The 12815-nt window shown below is 41.5% G+C and overlaps 1 protein-coding gene across 5 annotated transcripts in view; it reads left to right on the top strand.

The window, feature by feature from the left end:
- Positions 1-12815, top strand: part of ST6GALNAC5 (ST6 N-acetylgalactosaminide alpha-2,6-sialyltransferase 5) — a 166104-nt gene that overhangs the window by 76998 nt on the left and 76291 nt on the right. For all 5 annotated transcript variants that reach the window (XR_007775428.1, XR_007775427.1, XR_007775429.1 and 2 more), the window contains exons 3-4: positions 5161-5570; positions 10907-11014. Coding sequence is in view for 2 of the 5 variants with exons in the window: in XM_050961898.1 (XP_050817855.1) it covers positions 5161-5570; positions 10907-11014 (518 nt within the window). In the remaining 3 variants the exon portion in view is untranslated. The remainder of the gene's footprint in view (positions 1-5160; positions 5571-10906; positions 11015-12815) is intronic.

The following is a 12815-nucleotide window of genomic DNA, read 5'->3' as shown; positions in this document are numbered from 1 at the left end:
ACAGGAGTCGCTTGCAAGGAGCAGCTGCAAAAAATCAGGTTCCAAGTATTGCTCAGGAAGTAAGTGAGAAATCACTGACACGTTTTTCACAAAGGAAATTGTTGGGTGGGAGCAGGAGTGAGAGGGCATGTTAACAGATATGTCAACATTCATCAAATTATCTGTTTTGTTTTTTGTTTTTGTTTTTTAAAAAACGGTTTTCATGGTTCCAATAATGTTTGTCTTTATTTCCTTGCAATTGATGGGTTCTTTTGCAGGCTTTCTAAAGAAACAAATAAGTTGTAGCTCAGTAGGCAAGAAACCAGCAGAAATTGTTTTAGGTGAAAATGCCTTGCTATGTGGATATTTAAAAGTATGTGAGTTAACATTGGTGCTGACTACATTTCTTTTAACCTCATTAGCAGTTCATCTTGCTTTCCATGCATGACGCTGGAGCAACTAGTTCACCTTAGTGCCTTCTGGTACGTAATTCATCAAAGTGGCAGATGAGTGCTTGAAGGAAAATGCATGTAAATACTCATTAGGAACCAGACTCACAAAGGCATGAATATTTCTACCTATATCATTAGGTCCCTCAGGATTATAGTAATGCATGTGTGTGAATGAAAATGGACTTAGCTCTGTGTGAAAAATGAGACAGTAACACCCACTGGAAATACCACTACACAAATTGTTTAATTTTTTTAGTAATTCCGTTGAAAAGATTGTTTTGTTTTTTTGTTAAGATTATCTTAATAAAAAAAATCATTCTTCAGTGGCTGTTTCCACACACAAATCTTCATTAAGATGAAGCTGAGATTGCAGTCAGTTATATGTGGTTTCAGTGGATATTACCTTCCAAGAATGGAAGAGGAAATAAGTGAATAAATAAACCCTCAATTGTTAGAAACCTAGGATGTCCCAAACTATCCTAAGGGCTTGTCTACATTACCCACTGGATCGACAGGCAGTGATCGATTCAGCGGGGGTCGATTTATCGCGGCTAGTCTAAACACAATAAATTGACCATTGAGCATGTGCCCCTTGACTCCGGTACTCCACCAGGGCGAGAGGCACAGGCGGAGTTGACGGGAGAGCAATGAAGACACCACGGTAAATAGTCGACTTACTGCAATGAAGACACCAAGGTAAATAGATCTAAGTACGTCAACTTCAACTACGTTATTAATTGTGTAAGTTGTGTAGACCAGGCCTAACTCTGCTCCATATTGATGCCAGCCTCCGTCTTCCTTCCTAGCATGTACCATGTCAAAGATGTGCACCACAGAACATCGCTTTTATAATGTTTTTTATATGTACATGTCTCTGTATTAAGTGTAATAATAATGTCACCACACTAACTTCTGCCCTTTTTGTGCAAGTACGTTAATAGGAATATGAGATTTATGTATGGAGATGTGTGTAGTGACATGGATAATTGGCTACCACAGGGCCAGATTTCATGGGCGCTGAGCACTCTTGTGAGGCACTGAGGCCTAGATCCTCAAAGGTATTTAGGCGAGTTGGCTGCCTAAACACCTTTCAGTGTCTGGGCCTGAATTCCCTTAGTGGTTTGCAGGATCAGGCCCTTACTTCAGGCCCTTTCGCATGTTATGTTGGAATTTGTAAATAATAATACGAGTGTCAGTGTGTGTTTGTGCACATTGTAGGTGTCCATAAAGGAAGCTGTGAATTAGCCCAGCTACCTTTACTTACACTGGTAGTATGTTGCTCCACAAATACAGTATATTCCTGATTATCCAAATAGCGTGGGGGAGATGGACATGGATTTTATTCGGATAATCAGAGGGCAGGATAATTGAGAGGCAGGAGCCATTCAGCAGGAGGATTTCCTCCCCTGCCTCTGGGAGCTTGATGTTGTCATCCTCCTAGTAATGCCCCTCGGGCGTCTCTGCTCTGTTATCCACGTTTCCACATTATCTGAGTCCCTTTCTTGTCCCCCACCATGAGAGAGCTGCCCTCTGCAGCATGTGTCTCATGCTGAGGGACAAGTAAGAGATTCAGATGATGCAGAGTTTAAAATAATAGGATTTCAGGTAAATGAGGCTACTCATTGTGAGTAAGGGTGGCAGAATCTGGCTCTGTACAGTTACAATTAAAACAATCTAGCTTTTATGGTCTGTGATCAAAAGTAACTGGCTGGCTATGGTAGACCTGGATAGCTAAGGCTATCTATTAGGGCACTGCTGGGGGTGCAGGTAGTTTGGGTGCCTGGCTTGAGAAGTGTAACTTTGATGTTGCAGTTCCTGGCATTCTAATCTTGGGGCAGTTTGTGCAGATTGTGGTGGGCTATTTTGTTTTTTCACTTTACCATTTTTGAAAAGCACTATTATGTCAGACCACTGATATATGCCTGCAACCATAACTCCATCTTAATAAGGGTTTTGAAGGGGATTTCCTTAGTTTGGTCATTGGACTGGGGAATGGAAGAGGCTAGGTAAGGGCGTGGGGAGCTTTGTCACCCTGGCTTCCTGAAGCCTGCAGGAAGGGACTCACTAATCTACATGTTCTGTGAATCTTGGGAGGAAAGCCTCTCTCTTGTAGGCCTTATAAGGTGCACAAGAGTATGGGAATCAACTGCTGGGAGAGCCAAGTGGTCTGGTGAGGAATCTCACAAGCATTTATAATCCTTATGATTGTTAGGGTCCTCAAACTTCCTCCCTCACAGGCCTTGAGGTTTGTGGGTCCGTCATGAGCCTTAAGACCTATGTGGTGACTGTAAGTCAGGGAGCAGGGCTACAGGGAGCTCTGGGGAGAGTGGATTTGTGCTCATGGCTTTTAGGGAGGGGGCTGTAAGGAGCAGTGAGGGCAAGGCAGGAGAGCTTAGCACTGCAGAAGGAAGGAAAGGGAAAGTACCTTCTTCCCTGGCTTATGCAACAGATGAATCTCCTGTTGTTTACAGCAATGGGATTCCCTGCTGATGAACCACAGATGGTTTGTTGAACAAGGCAGTGAAGTGCTAATTCTAATGCTTCCTGCTTGACTGCTCCTCCTGCTCCTGAGTATCCCTCTCCTCACCTGGATCCTGTGCTTCTGGCAGCACCCCTTCCCCCAAACATCCACGCCTCACCTAATCCTCATTTCTCCCCAAGGCCCTGTTCTCCCCCTCAGTAGCCCCAGCCAGAGACCTGTCGCCTGTCAGGTCTTCATGCTCCTGTGTCCTCTTTCCTGCACTCCACCCCCTAGAAACTTCATGACTTGGGGCGCAGCCTGCCAGATGAAGGAGGAGTCCAGGTATGGAAGGTGCACATGAGCAGCTTGCACGTAGGAGTCATTGTGGGGTGCACTAGCATCTTTACTGCCACCTTTCCCTGAAGAACCTCCTGTCGTTCATCAAAGAGGAACCACAGAGCATGAGCAGAAAACCTCTTGAGGTCCACGAGGTAGGAGCTGGATGGGAGTGGAGCTTGAGGGGCAGGGGGAGGAGATCAGTGGGGGCATTTCCCACTACCTGCAGGAAGGGAGAAGCCCCCACTGAGTCTCCTCAGCCCCAGCTCAGGAAGCTGACCAGGTTCTTTGAGTTCTCCCCCTTTCCTTTGCAAACCTGTATGAGGTCCTCAGCCCCTTTGTAGGTTTTTTGTAAGGACAAAGTCTCATTTCCATTGACAAGCCTTCCAAGTCATGGAGTTACACAGTGTGAGCTCTGTCTGCCTAAGGAAAGGGGCTAGAGACTAGTTTGTTAAACATGGCCAGCTTAGGTCTAAGCTTTTGTGTGTTGAACTGTGTACTAAGGTCACCAGAACTGATATTCCTTAGCAGTGTTACTAAAGACAGTGATAATTGCTCTGGTAATTTGAATTTAATCGTCTATGTTTTGCTCCACGGCACTAGATCTCAGCTAAGGGAATCCATGCAAGTCGGTTAACTTGCCTTTTTTGCTATAAAGTGGGAAACAGACAAATATCATTAGAATACGTCTGGACTTGTGCTTAACAGCTCTAGTTTAGGATCTCATAGTTCAGGAACAGGTTGTCAGACTTGCTTCAGATGTGATAGAAAAAAAACTAATTTACATGTTTTGAGAACAATATACATAAAAGGTGGGGCTGAAATCAGGTTTATAACAGAAGCTCAGTTTCTCTCTTAACTATTATTCAACGGCTGTCACTCTGTTAATGATTAAGTGCTTGGTACATCTTCTCATGTACAACTGTAAAATGTAACATTACAGTTAACAAAGTTATTATTTTATTGGCACCACTTACTATAGGAAATTTTGCTATCATAATTCAAAATGTCTTCATTTTCTGAGACATTTCTAATGTCATTGCACTTGTAACAGCACAGGAAATGGAAGGAGACATCTAGGCTACTCAATTCTCCTTAATCGAGGAGAGACAATCTAGACCCGTTCAACAAATCGTGAATGATGCTGCAAGATATCATCATTCCACAGGAGCCTATTTAAGGGCTGCATCAGGAAACAGTCCTGTCTTCTTAGTCTAGTATATTATCACTGCACCTTGTTGCATACTGCATATTTGATTATCTTTAGCTTTCCTTTCTTTTTCTTAATTCTCCTGTTAAACAATGGGATAAGATGTATTTACAGATTGATAATGATGGTTTATACATCTTTTAATAACCTGGTTTATTTAACCTGGCTTATTTGTGGTTTTCCTCTCTCTTCCATTGCCTCGTAAACACACATTGTATGGATGTACTCCATCTCCTGTTACTGTGTATCTTTTGAAGATGACTTGAAAGACAATCTAGAAAAAGTGCAAAGCACTAGTTATCAGTGCGATTTTAAAATATGTGTATGCATTAAAGACAAAGAAATTTATTAATAAAGCACTATGATAACCTTGACAGTGATTTTGTTTAAAATGAGTGTAGTTACATGCTGAACCTGTATGGCATTAATGCTGCAGACGACAACCCAAGGGAGACAATCTGCTGACATTTGGCACCAGAGTAACCTGATTAAAATATTATTTCCATTCACCAAAGCAATGTTTTAAGTAACAGAATCTGTTATAACATATACAAATATTAACAGAAAACATTTACCTACCCAAGAGGGTGTTTGGAAAACACTCTGAGATCCTTGTACTAAAAGGTGCAATATATGAGTAAACTAATTAGTAATAATTATTTTATTGCCTAGTGGATGAAAAAGTGATTGCAGTTAATTTTGAAATGTTTATTTCTTTGCAGCCTTTGAAAATGCACTGCAAGAGTTGTGCACTGGTAACCAGTTCTGGACACCTTTTGGGAAGCAAACAAGGCAACAGAATCGACCAGACTGAGTGTGTAATACGAATGAACGATGCACCCACTCGAGGTTATGGAAAAGATGTTGGAAACAAAACTAGCCTTCGAGTCATTGCACATTCTAGTATCCAGAGAATTCTGCGAAACCGCAATGAACTGTTAAATATGAGTCAAGGTACTGTGTTTATCTTCTGGGGTCCCAGCAGCTATATGAGACGAGATGGAAAAGGTTTGGTTTATAATAATCTGCAATTGATGAATCAGATACTACCTCAATTAAAAGTATATATGGTTTCTCGGCACAAGATGCTTCAATTTGACGACCTCTTCAAATGGGAAACTGGCAAAGACAGGTGAGGAAATTTATGAGGGTACATTTGGGGATATTTCCATAGCTGCAGAATAATGGCGTTTACACTCATCAGCTTCAGATTAACTCAGACGGAACATCATGCCCGTTAAATGTGCTTGTGGTTGTAATATGATTTTACATGCTAAATAACACTTAGCCTTTGTAGCTTAAATCCAAAATGTGTATCAAAATCATTTGTATTGAATATTTGTCCATTAACTTATAAGACTGAAAACAGTGTGTGTTGTATACAATCAAGCAAGGAAATTGCAGAAAGAAACAGCCAGAAGATACATTGTGTTTTAAATCTCACGTTGGGCTAATAAACCCAAAAGCAGTTTTTTACTGGTTTTGAAAAATCAAAATTGATAGGTTATACTTTCTTACAGAGGGAATGCTACTGTTCTGTGAATTATAATGGCTATTTATTGATGGGGAGGAGGGATAGCTCAGTGATTTGAGCATTGACCTGCTAAACCCAGGGTTGTGAGTTCAATCCTTGAGGTGGCCACTTAGGAGTCTGGGGCAAAATCAGTACTTGGTCCTGCTGCTTGAGGCAGGGGGCTGGACTCAATGCCCTTTTGAGGTCCCTTCCAGTTCCAGGAGATAGATATATCTCCATATTACTTTTTATATAATTTAAGCATTCTTGAACCTTGCTGCTGTACAGCTTCCTGTAAAACAAATACACACATTTTTCATATATTACTTGCTTCTGAACAGTTCATCTTCCATTTACAGCTGGGAAAAAAGAAATTGTTATGATAGTTAGTCTCATAAAGATGTATCTGTAACTTATAGACTGATCTTCAAATGAAATTTTTAATAAGTGACCCACTGCAGGACTGGAATATTTATATGCATAATGTAGGTAAATAGGCTTTTAAGCCAGGGACTTTCTCAAGAAAAATACATTTGTTTTTATTTTGATTTTTATGAACTCATTATATTTGTACACATTAAATATACAGCAGTAAACATGGTACAATGTCCCCACTTCGATACAAAGAGGTGAGTACCCAGTGCAGTAAGTCATTGTGAACAGTTTTCCTCACCTAGAAACTTTCTGCAAAGTCCAGCCCATGCAGCAGATCTTAGTACTAGGCAACCACAGGGGATGTGGGGGATGTGTCCTGTCTTCCGGGCTGCAGGGCAGAGGCAGAGCCACTCCATGGCAGACTATTACATCCTATTGTCTTTTGGTTCTGTTTGTACAGCACCTGGCATCATGAGGGCATGGTCCATGACTGGGGCACCTAGGCATTACTGCAATACAGATGATAAATAACAATGATAGGTAGCTGTCCATGCCCTTTGCAAGCCCACATTGTAAGGTAAAGGACCACTGCAACCAAGATACAATGTATCCTCTGGTTGCAACCTGTCTTGTGCATTGTTACCTGAAAATCCCCCATAGGCTAGACCTCTGCACAGGGCATGCAGTACTGCCCCCTAAATCTTGCCCCTCCTACACTGGCTCCATTGTCAGGGAATCCTCAGTGGCTCTGGAGGTGTGGACTGGTATTGCCGGTATAAGCATAATGTAACTATGTCTAGGCCTACTTGTTAAATATCCTTTCACGTTCACCTTAGAAGTGGTGGCAGGGCCTCTCTTCATTCACTGTAATTGCGGTGGGAAATTGCAGCTGGGAGGGAGGGGCCTTTACTAGCACAGAAAAAACTCTTCCCTCTCCTAGTTTGCTCAGCCAGAGCAGAGAAGAAGGGGAAGCTGACAATCCCCAGGGAATTAACGCTTTTTTTGGAGGATGTATGGAATTAGCTGCACCCCCAGTGTACAGGGGAGTGAAACATTAACAGCAAGTGTAATGCAGCGTCACTGTGGGCTAGATGGGGCATTTAGGCTCAGACTCTGCCTATTGGGCAGTGCAGTGCTGTATCCTCCCAGTCACAATGCCATCCTGACCCCCTCTTACTCTAGAGAAAGTAAGATGTAGCACCCCTTTTTAAGATGCAGGGATACTTCCTGCCCTGCTGTTTGGCCAGCTCTGCTGGCTACACATGGGGGAGGATGGAATCATGCCTCCTCACTTGCAGTGGGGATATCCTGCACGCAGCAGGGATCTGAGCAGGCTCTTTGTGTGCACAGAGTGAGGGCTTTTTATGCCTCTGCAGTCACATCTGCTCAGAGCTCCGTCTTGTCCTGTAGGAGAAGTGAAAACCTCCTGAAGGAATTTTGTCCTTTAATTACCCTATAGCTGAGTTTATTGTGAGCCCAGTTCTGGGCACCCTCAGCTCCCAGTGGGAACCAAGGGCACTGGGATCCTTGTAGCATTTGGTGTTACAAACAGGTTCCATTGGTAATAAGAAAGTTCACATGCCACTGTACAAGAAATGCTCCTTTAAAGGACACCTCTGACCTACTTGAAGGACTAAGAAGATTAAAACAAGAAATGAAAATAAATGAAAAGGCAGCACAAAAGGAGGAGGAAGGAAGATGAAAGGAAACATGAGCAGGAAGGAATTTGTAGGAAAAAAAGACAATTACAGAGCTGTGGGTGCAGGAACAGAACATTGTGTTAACCCAGAATGTTCTCTACTCAGTGTACTTTTTTTTTTTCTATTGAGTACTACTGAGTTATTGACTGCAAAAAAACAAAGGGGGAGAAATCTGATTGCAAGGAAGCAATAATCAAGCCATCCATGTCTGTCTTTAGTATTATGAGAAAAAGGATAATTGGATGTATTGTGCTTTATAAAAAAAGGACTGATCTTTAAAACTGTAGCACCCCTTTTTAAGATGCAGGAAGTATCCTGCATCTTAAAAAGGGGTGCTACATCTTACTTTCTCTAGAGTAAGAGGGGGTCAGGATGGCATTGTGACTGGGAGGATACAGCACTGCACTGCCCAATAGGCAGAGTCTTCAGAAAATGTCACCAATGAAATAGTATGGCAAATGACAGAGCTGCAGAGCAATATACTTTGATATTACAAAGTAACTGTACTTGAAAATAACTTTGTAATTGAATAAGGGTACATTAAGAAAATATGATTCAGAACCAATATTACAGTAATTAGATAAAGGAAGCGTAAATGAAATAACTTCAGGAAGAGTATTTCCATAGAGATTATAAATGAGATTTTGGTGGAGCAGAAAGGCCTTTAATTGTAATTTAGTGTGCACTACAGAATTATCAGCACAGTGTGTTAGTTCATCATATAAAAGAATATCTGATAATTCCCCCTAATAAGCACATGACAGCTCTTCGTATTCTTTCATTACAGCTGATTAGAAGTAAAAACAGTAGATATTCTTTTGTTGGACTCTTGTTAAAATCTTTTATGAAAAGGCAAGGCAATGTAACCCTGTTTCTATACTGTAATACTGCAGAGGTGGCCTTTAGAGAGATGGAAGCATTAACAGTGGTACTTAAACAGCTTTTCATATTTAAATTCCTTATGCTCATTGATTTTCTTTTATTTAAAGTTTGTTTAAATTCCTTTATTTTTCCTATTTATTGAAACCTTGAGAGTTACAGTAACTAACATCATAATTGTCTAACCTAAAAGGGGCAGACCCTTTTGACAAATGCCCTGGGTTTTCTGAGCTGTGCAAACCCTACACCTTGGGGGAATCTTGTCTGTTGAGAACAATCTATTCCCCTCAGATCTCTCACTTCTGTGCCATGCAAACAAATTCTCCTCCTTGAGTCCTTATCCCTTCTCCCTCCACCTCTGAGCTGGAAAATTATTATTTGTATTGCAATAGTGCCTACAGACCCCAACTGAGATTAGGGCCCCATTGTGCTAGATGCTGCCTATACACATAGTGAGAAATCACTCCCTGCCCCCAAAGAGCTTACACTGTAAATAGACATGGCAGAACATAGGGTAGGAGAAAGGAGGTATTACTATCCCCATTTTACAGATGAGGACCCAAGGCACAGAGAAATTAAAGGTCAGACTGAGGAACAATTCCTCATATGAGCAGTCCCATTGATTTTTGCACCAGTAAACTTTAATGTAAATCGGCCTACCAATACGAGTAAAGGGCTTGGAATCTTGCCTTAAGTGACTTGCCCAATGACAAGAAGTCATTGGTAGAGCCAGGAATTTGACCCCAATCTCCTGAGTGTCCAGCCAGTGCCTTAACTAGAAGACTGTCCTCCTTCTCCAATAATCTTCATGATCAACTGCTGGTGGAGTGAGGGGTGGGATGGCACGGATGGACTCCAGCAGTCCCAACCTCATACACATCAAGGGTGGTTAAGTGTTGTTTAAAACACTCCCCCTATGTTAGAAGCCATAGAATGCTAGAAAGTGAGCCCTGATAGCTGTGGAGTTTTAGCTGGAGAGAGATTGCCTTTTCATGGCATGAAATTCTCTGCCCAAATACCATGATGATGGGCGCATACATGGATGGAAGGAAGGGCTGCTGTCTTAACTGTTCTCCCATAGCAGACAGGTCCATTCCTGCGGTGAGTCAAGTAGACTAATTTAAGCTAGTCATTGGCTTCCTCATCAACAGTAAGGGGTTGAGGCTAATAGATGACATAAATGGTTCTTTGGAAGCCTTGTTGTTCAGAGATCCCAGATGCCAGACACTCAGGCTAAGTGAAGACAGAGTCTCTGATCTTGTGCAAGAGGTGTCCTGTTATGGCAAACAGATGGCAATAGCTTTAGTCACCAAGAAAGGAGATTTCCTGCTAAGAATCGCAAGTAGAATTCTCAGGCATGGAACACAGAGTGGCTGAGGCATGTCCACTGACCAGCACTTGCAAAAGCTTATTTTGGCTGAATTGAGCTCTTGGGGCCAAATCCTGGTCCCACTGAAATTCTGTGCATGTCTATATAGCTCTCGGCAGTGAGCCTCTGGGATCAACAGATCTGGGCTAGTGCTAAAAATAGCTATGCAGAAAATGCTTTGAAGTTGCTTGGGTGGGGATGTGTTCGAGTCCCACAGCCATGACTTCAAAGCACTGTCTACACAGCCATTTTTAGAGCACTAATGCAAGCCCTGAGCTGAGAGGCTTGCTGCCACAGGCTGTGTAGACGTACACAGTGGGACCAGCATTAGGCTCTAAATGGCATCCTGTGTCACCATGCATTTGGGTGATGGTTTCCATTAAGCAATTATCAATACAGGGTATTTTTCTGGTATCAGAATATAAACACAGGTTTGGAGGCTACAGTTGCTTAAGGGAAATGTCACAAAAATATTAATGTTTCTGTGCCCAAAATTAATGACAGCAGAAGAGGTGTTGGTTGCCCAATTTTCATAACCTTTCACAAGAATGGAGAAAACTGCCCAGAAATTACTTTAGATACTTCAAGCATGATTTGTCACCCTGGAAACTTAATTATGTTTTTTCTTTTAGGAAGATATCCAACACTTGGCTTAGCACAGGATGGTTCACAATGACTATCGCATTAGAACTCTGTGACAGGATAAATGTTTATGGCATGGTGCCACCAGATTTCTGCAGGTAAGATGTATTTCGGAAGCATTATTTGCTAGCCAGGTTGAACATTGGAGATAAATATTGAAATGTTTCATTTTGTTTCCAAGAAATATGTCTACAGTCCTCTTGAAGCAATTAATTAACATGTCCCAGGATCTGGTTCAAGAAACAACAAACAGCATTTAATTTTGGTATTTAAAATATTAAATGTTTTTGTTCGTGCAGTGGGAGAATTAATCCATCTTGTTGGTATCTTTTAGCCTTTGAATATTTATCAGCTAAAACTAATGCAATAATTGGCATGAAATTAATCTGGAAAATATTAGTTTCAATCCTCCTCTGAAGGGATTTTTCATTATAGAAGGAGGGAAGCTCTGACAATTTGACTAGTTTCTAAACTGAACGATTTATGAAACCAAAATTAAGATCCCGGTTCCCCTGACATGTAAGCCCTACACATCTGAAAGACTGGCCACCTACATTGCCCCCACAAAATCTGAATTTGCGCATGTAAAATGGATGGTTAATCTTGCTATTAGCTATCTTGTGCATGCAAATGTGGTTTGCAGGTGAAAGAGGCAGCACTCAGATTTTTGCCAGTGAAACTCACTGACCTCACTGAAGTCAGGTTTATCAGTAAAATAACTTTCAGTGGCAAGGAAAGCAAGATTACAGAGATGGGTTGGCTCATTGTATCATGGCGCTGGAGTTTCTTTTGTGTTAATTCTTTTGAGCATTAAAAATGACCATTCAAGACCTTGCATTTGTGCTGACCATGAAGAAGTAGCAGCTTACTGGCAGGATCTTTACCATAGGCAATTTCAACACCAAATTGTACATGGTGAGAATCTTTATGTATTTCTAACAGAACATTAGTAACTGTAACTTGGGCTGTCCCTACCAGAGCTCCTAAATTTCACAAAGAGCTCTTCAAGGAAAGCATCAGATGAGATCAGATACTACGGATATCATAAACAACTTCCATTACACTCCGCCTACTTGACCTCTCCTGCCAGTTCAATTTGGTTAAGACCTTCTTCACTTCCTACTCTAAAACTGTAAAGTTCCTGGCACTATTATAATGGCTGCCATGTCCTATCCCAGAAGTGGTTGCATTCTGGCAGTAAGTGAAGCGATCCTTATGAATTTATAAGTCATAAATCTGTGTACCACTTTAATTCAGTATAAAGCAAGGCAACACCTTTGCGGGAAAGATTGTCTGCTTTGTTGGGGTACGTGCATATAGATTTAAAAAAAAAAAAAAGGGCAATCCCTGGTCCAGAGAGCTTAACATCTTCACTGTGACTGTGTGTAAAATGTTCATAAGAATTAATGTACTGTAACAAAGTGGCAAAATATTAAATTATAAGATACTATAATATTTATATTTGATTTAGTTAGGGATTGGTCCTGCTTTCAGCAGGGGGTTGGACTAGATGACCTCCTGAGGTCCCTTCCAACCCTGATATTCTATGATTCTCTACTGTTTATATAAGAACGTAAGAATGGCCATATTGGGTCAGACCAATGGCCCATCTATTCAGTATCCAGTCTTCTGGCAGTGGCTGGTGCCAGGTGCTTCAAAGGGAATAAACAGAACAGGGCAATCATCAAATGATCCAGTCCCAACTTCTGGCAGTCAGAGGTTTAGGCACACCAAGGGCATGGGGTTATGTCCCTGACCATCATGGCTAATAGCCATTGATAGACCTATGGTCCATAAATTTATCTAACTCTTATTTGAACCCAGTTATACTTTTGGACTTCACAACATCCCCTGGCAATCTTTAACCTGTTACTGAATGGCCAGAGAGGTTGAAGTGTT

Source organism: Gopherus flavomarginatus, chromosome 7 (genome assembly GCF_025201925.1).
Source record: "Gopherus flavomarginatus isolate rGopFla2 chromosome 7, rGopFla2.mat.asm, whole genome shotgun sequence".
Taxonomy (NCBI): domain Eukaryota; kingdom Metazoa; phylum Chordata; order Testudines; family Testudinidae; genus Gopherus; species Gopherus flavomarginatus.
The sequence above is the reverse complement of the archived record's forward strand: the minus strand, read 5'-3'. Positions and strand labels throughout refer to the sequence as shown.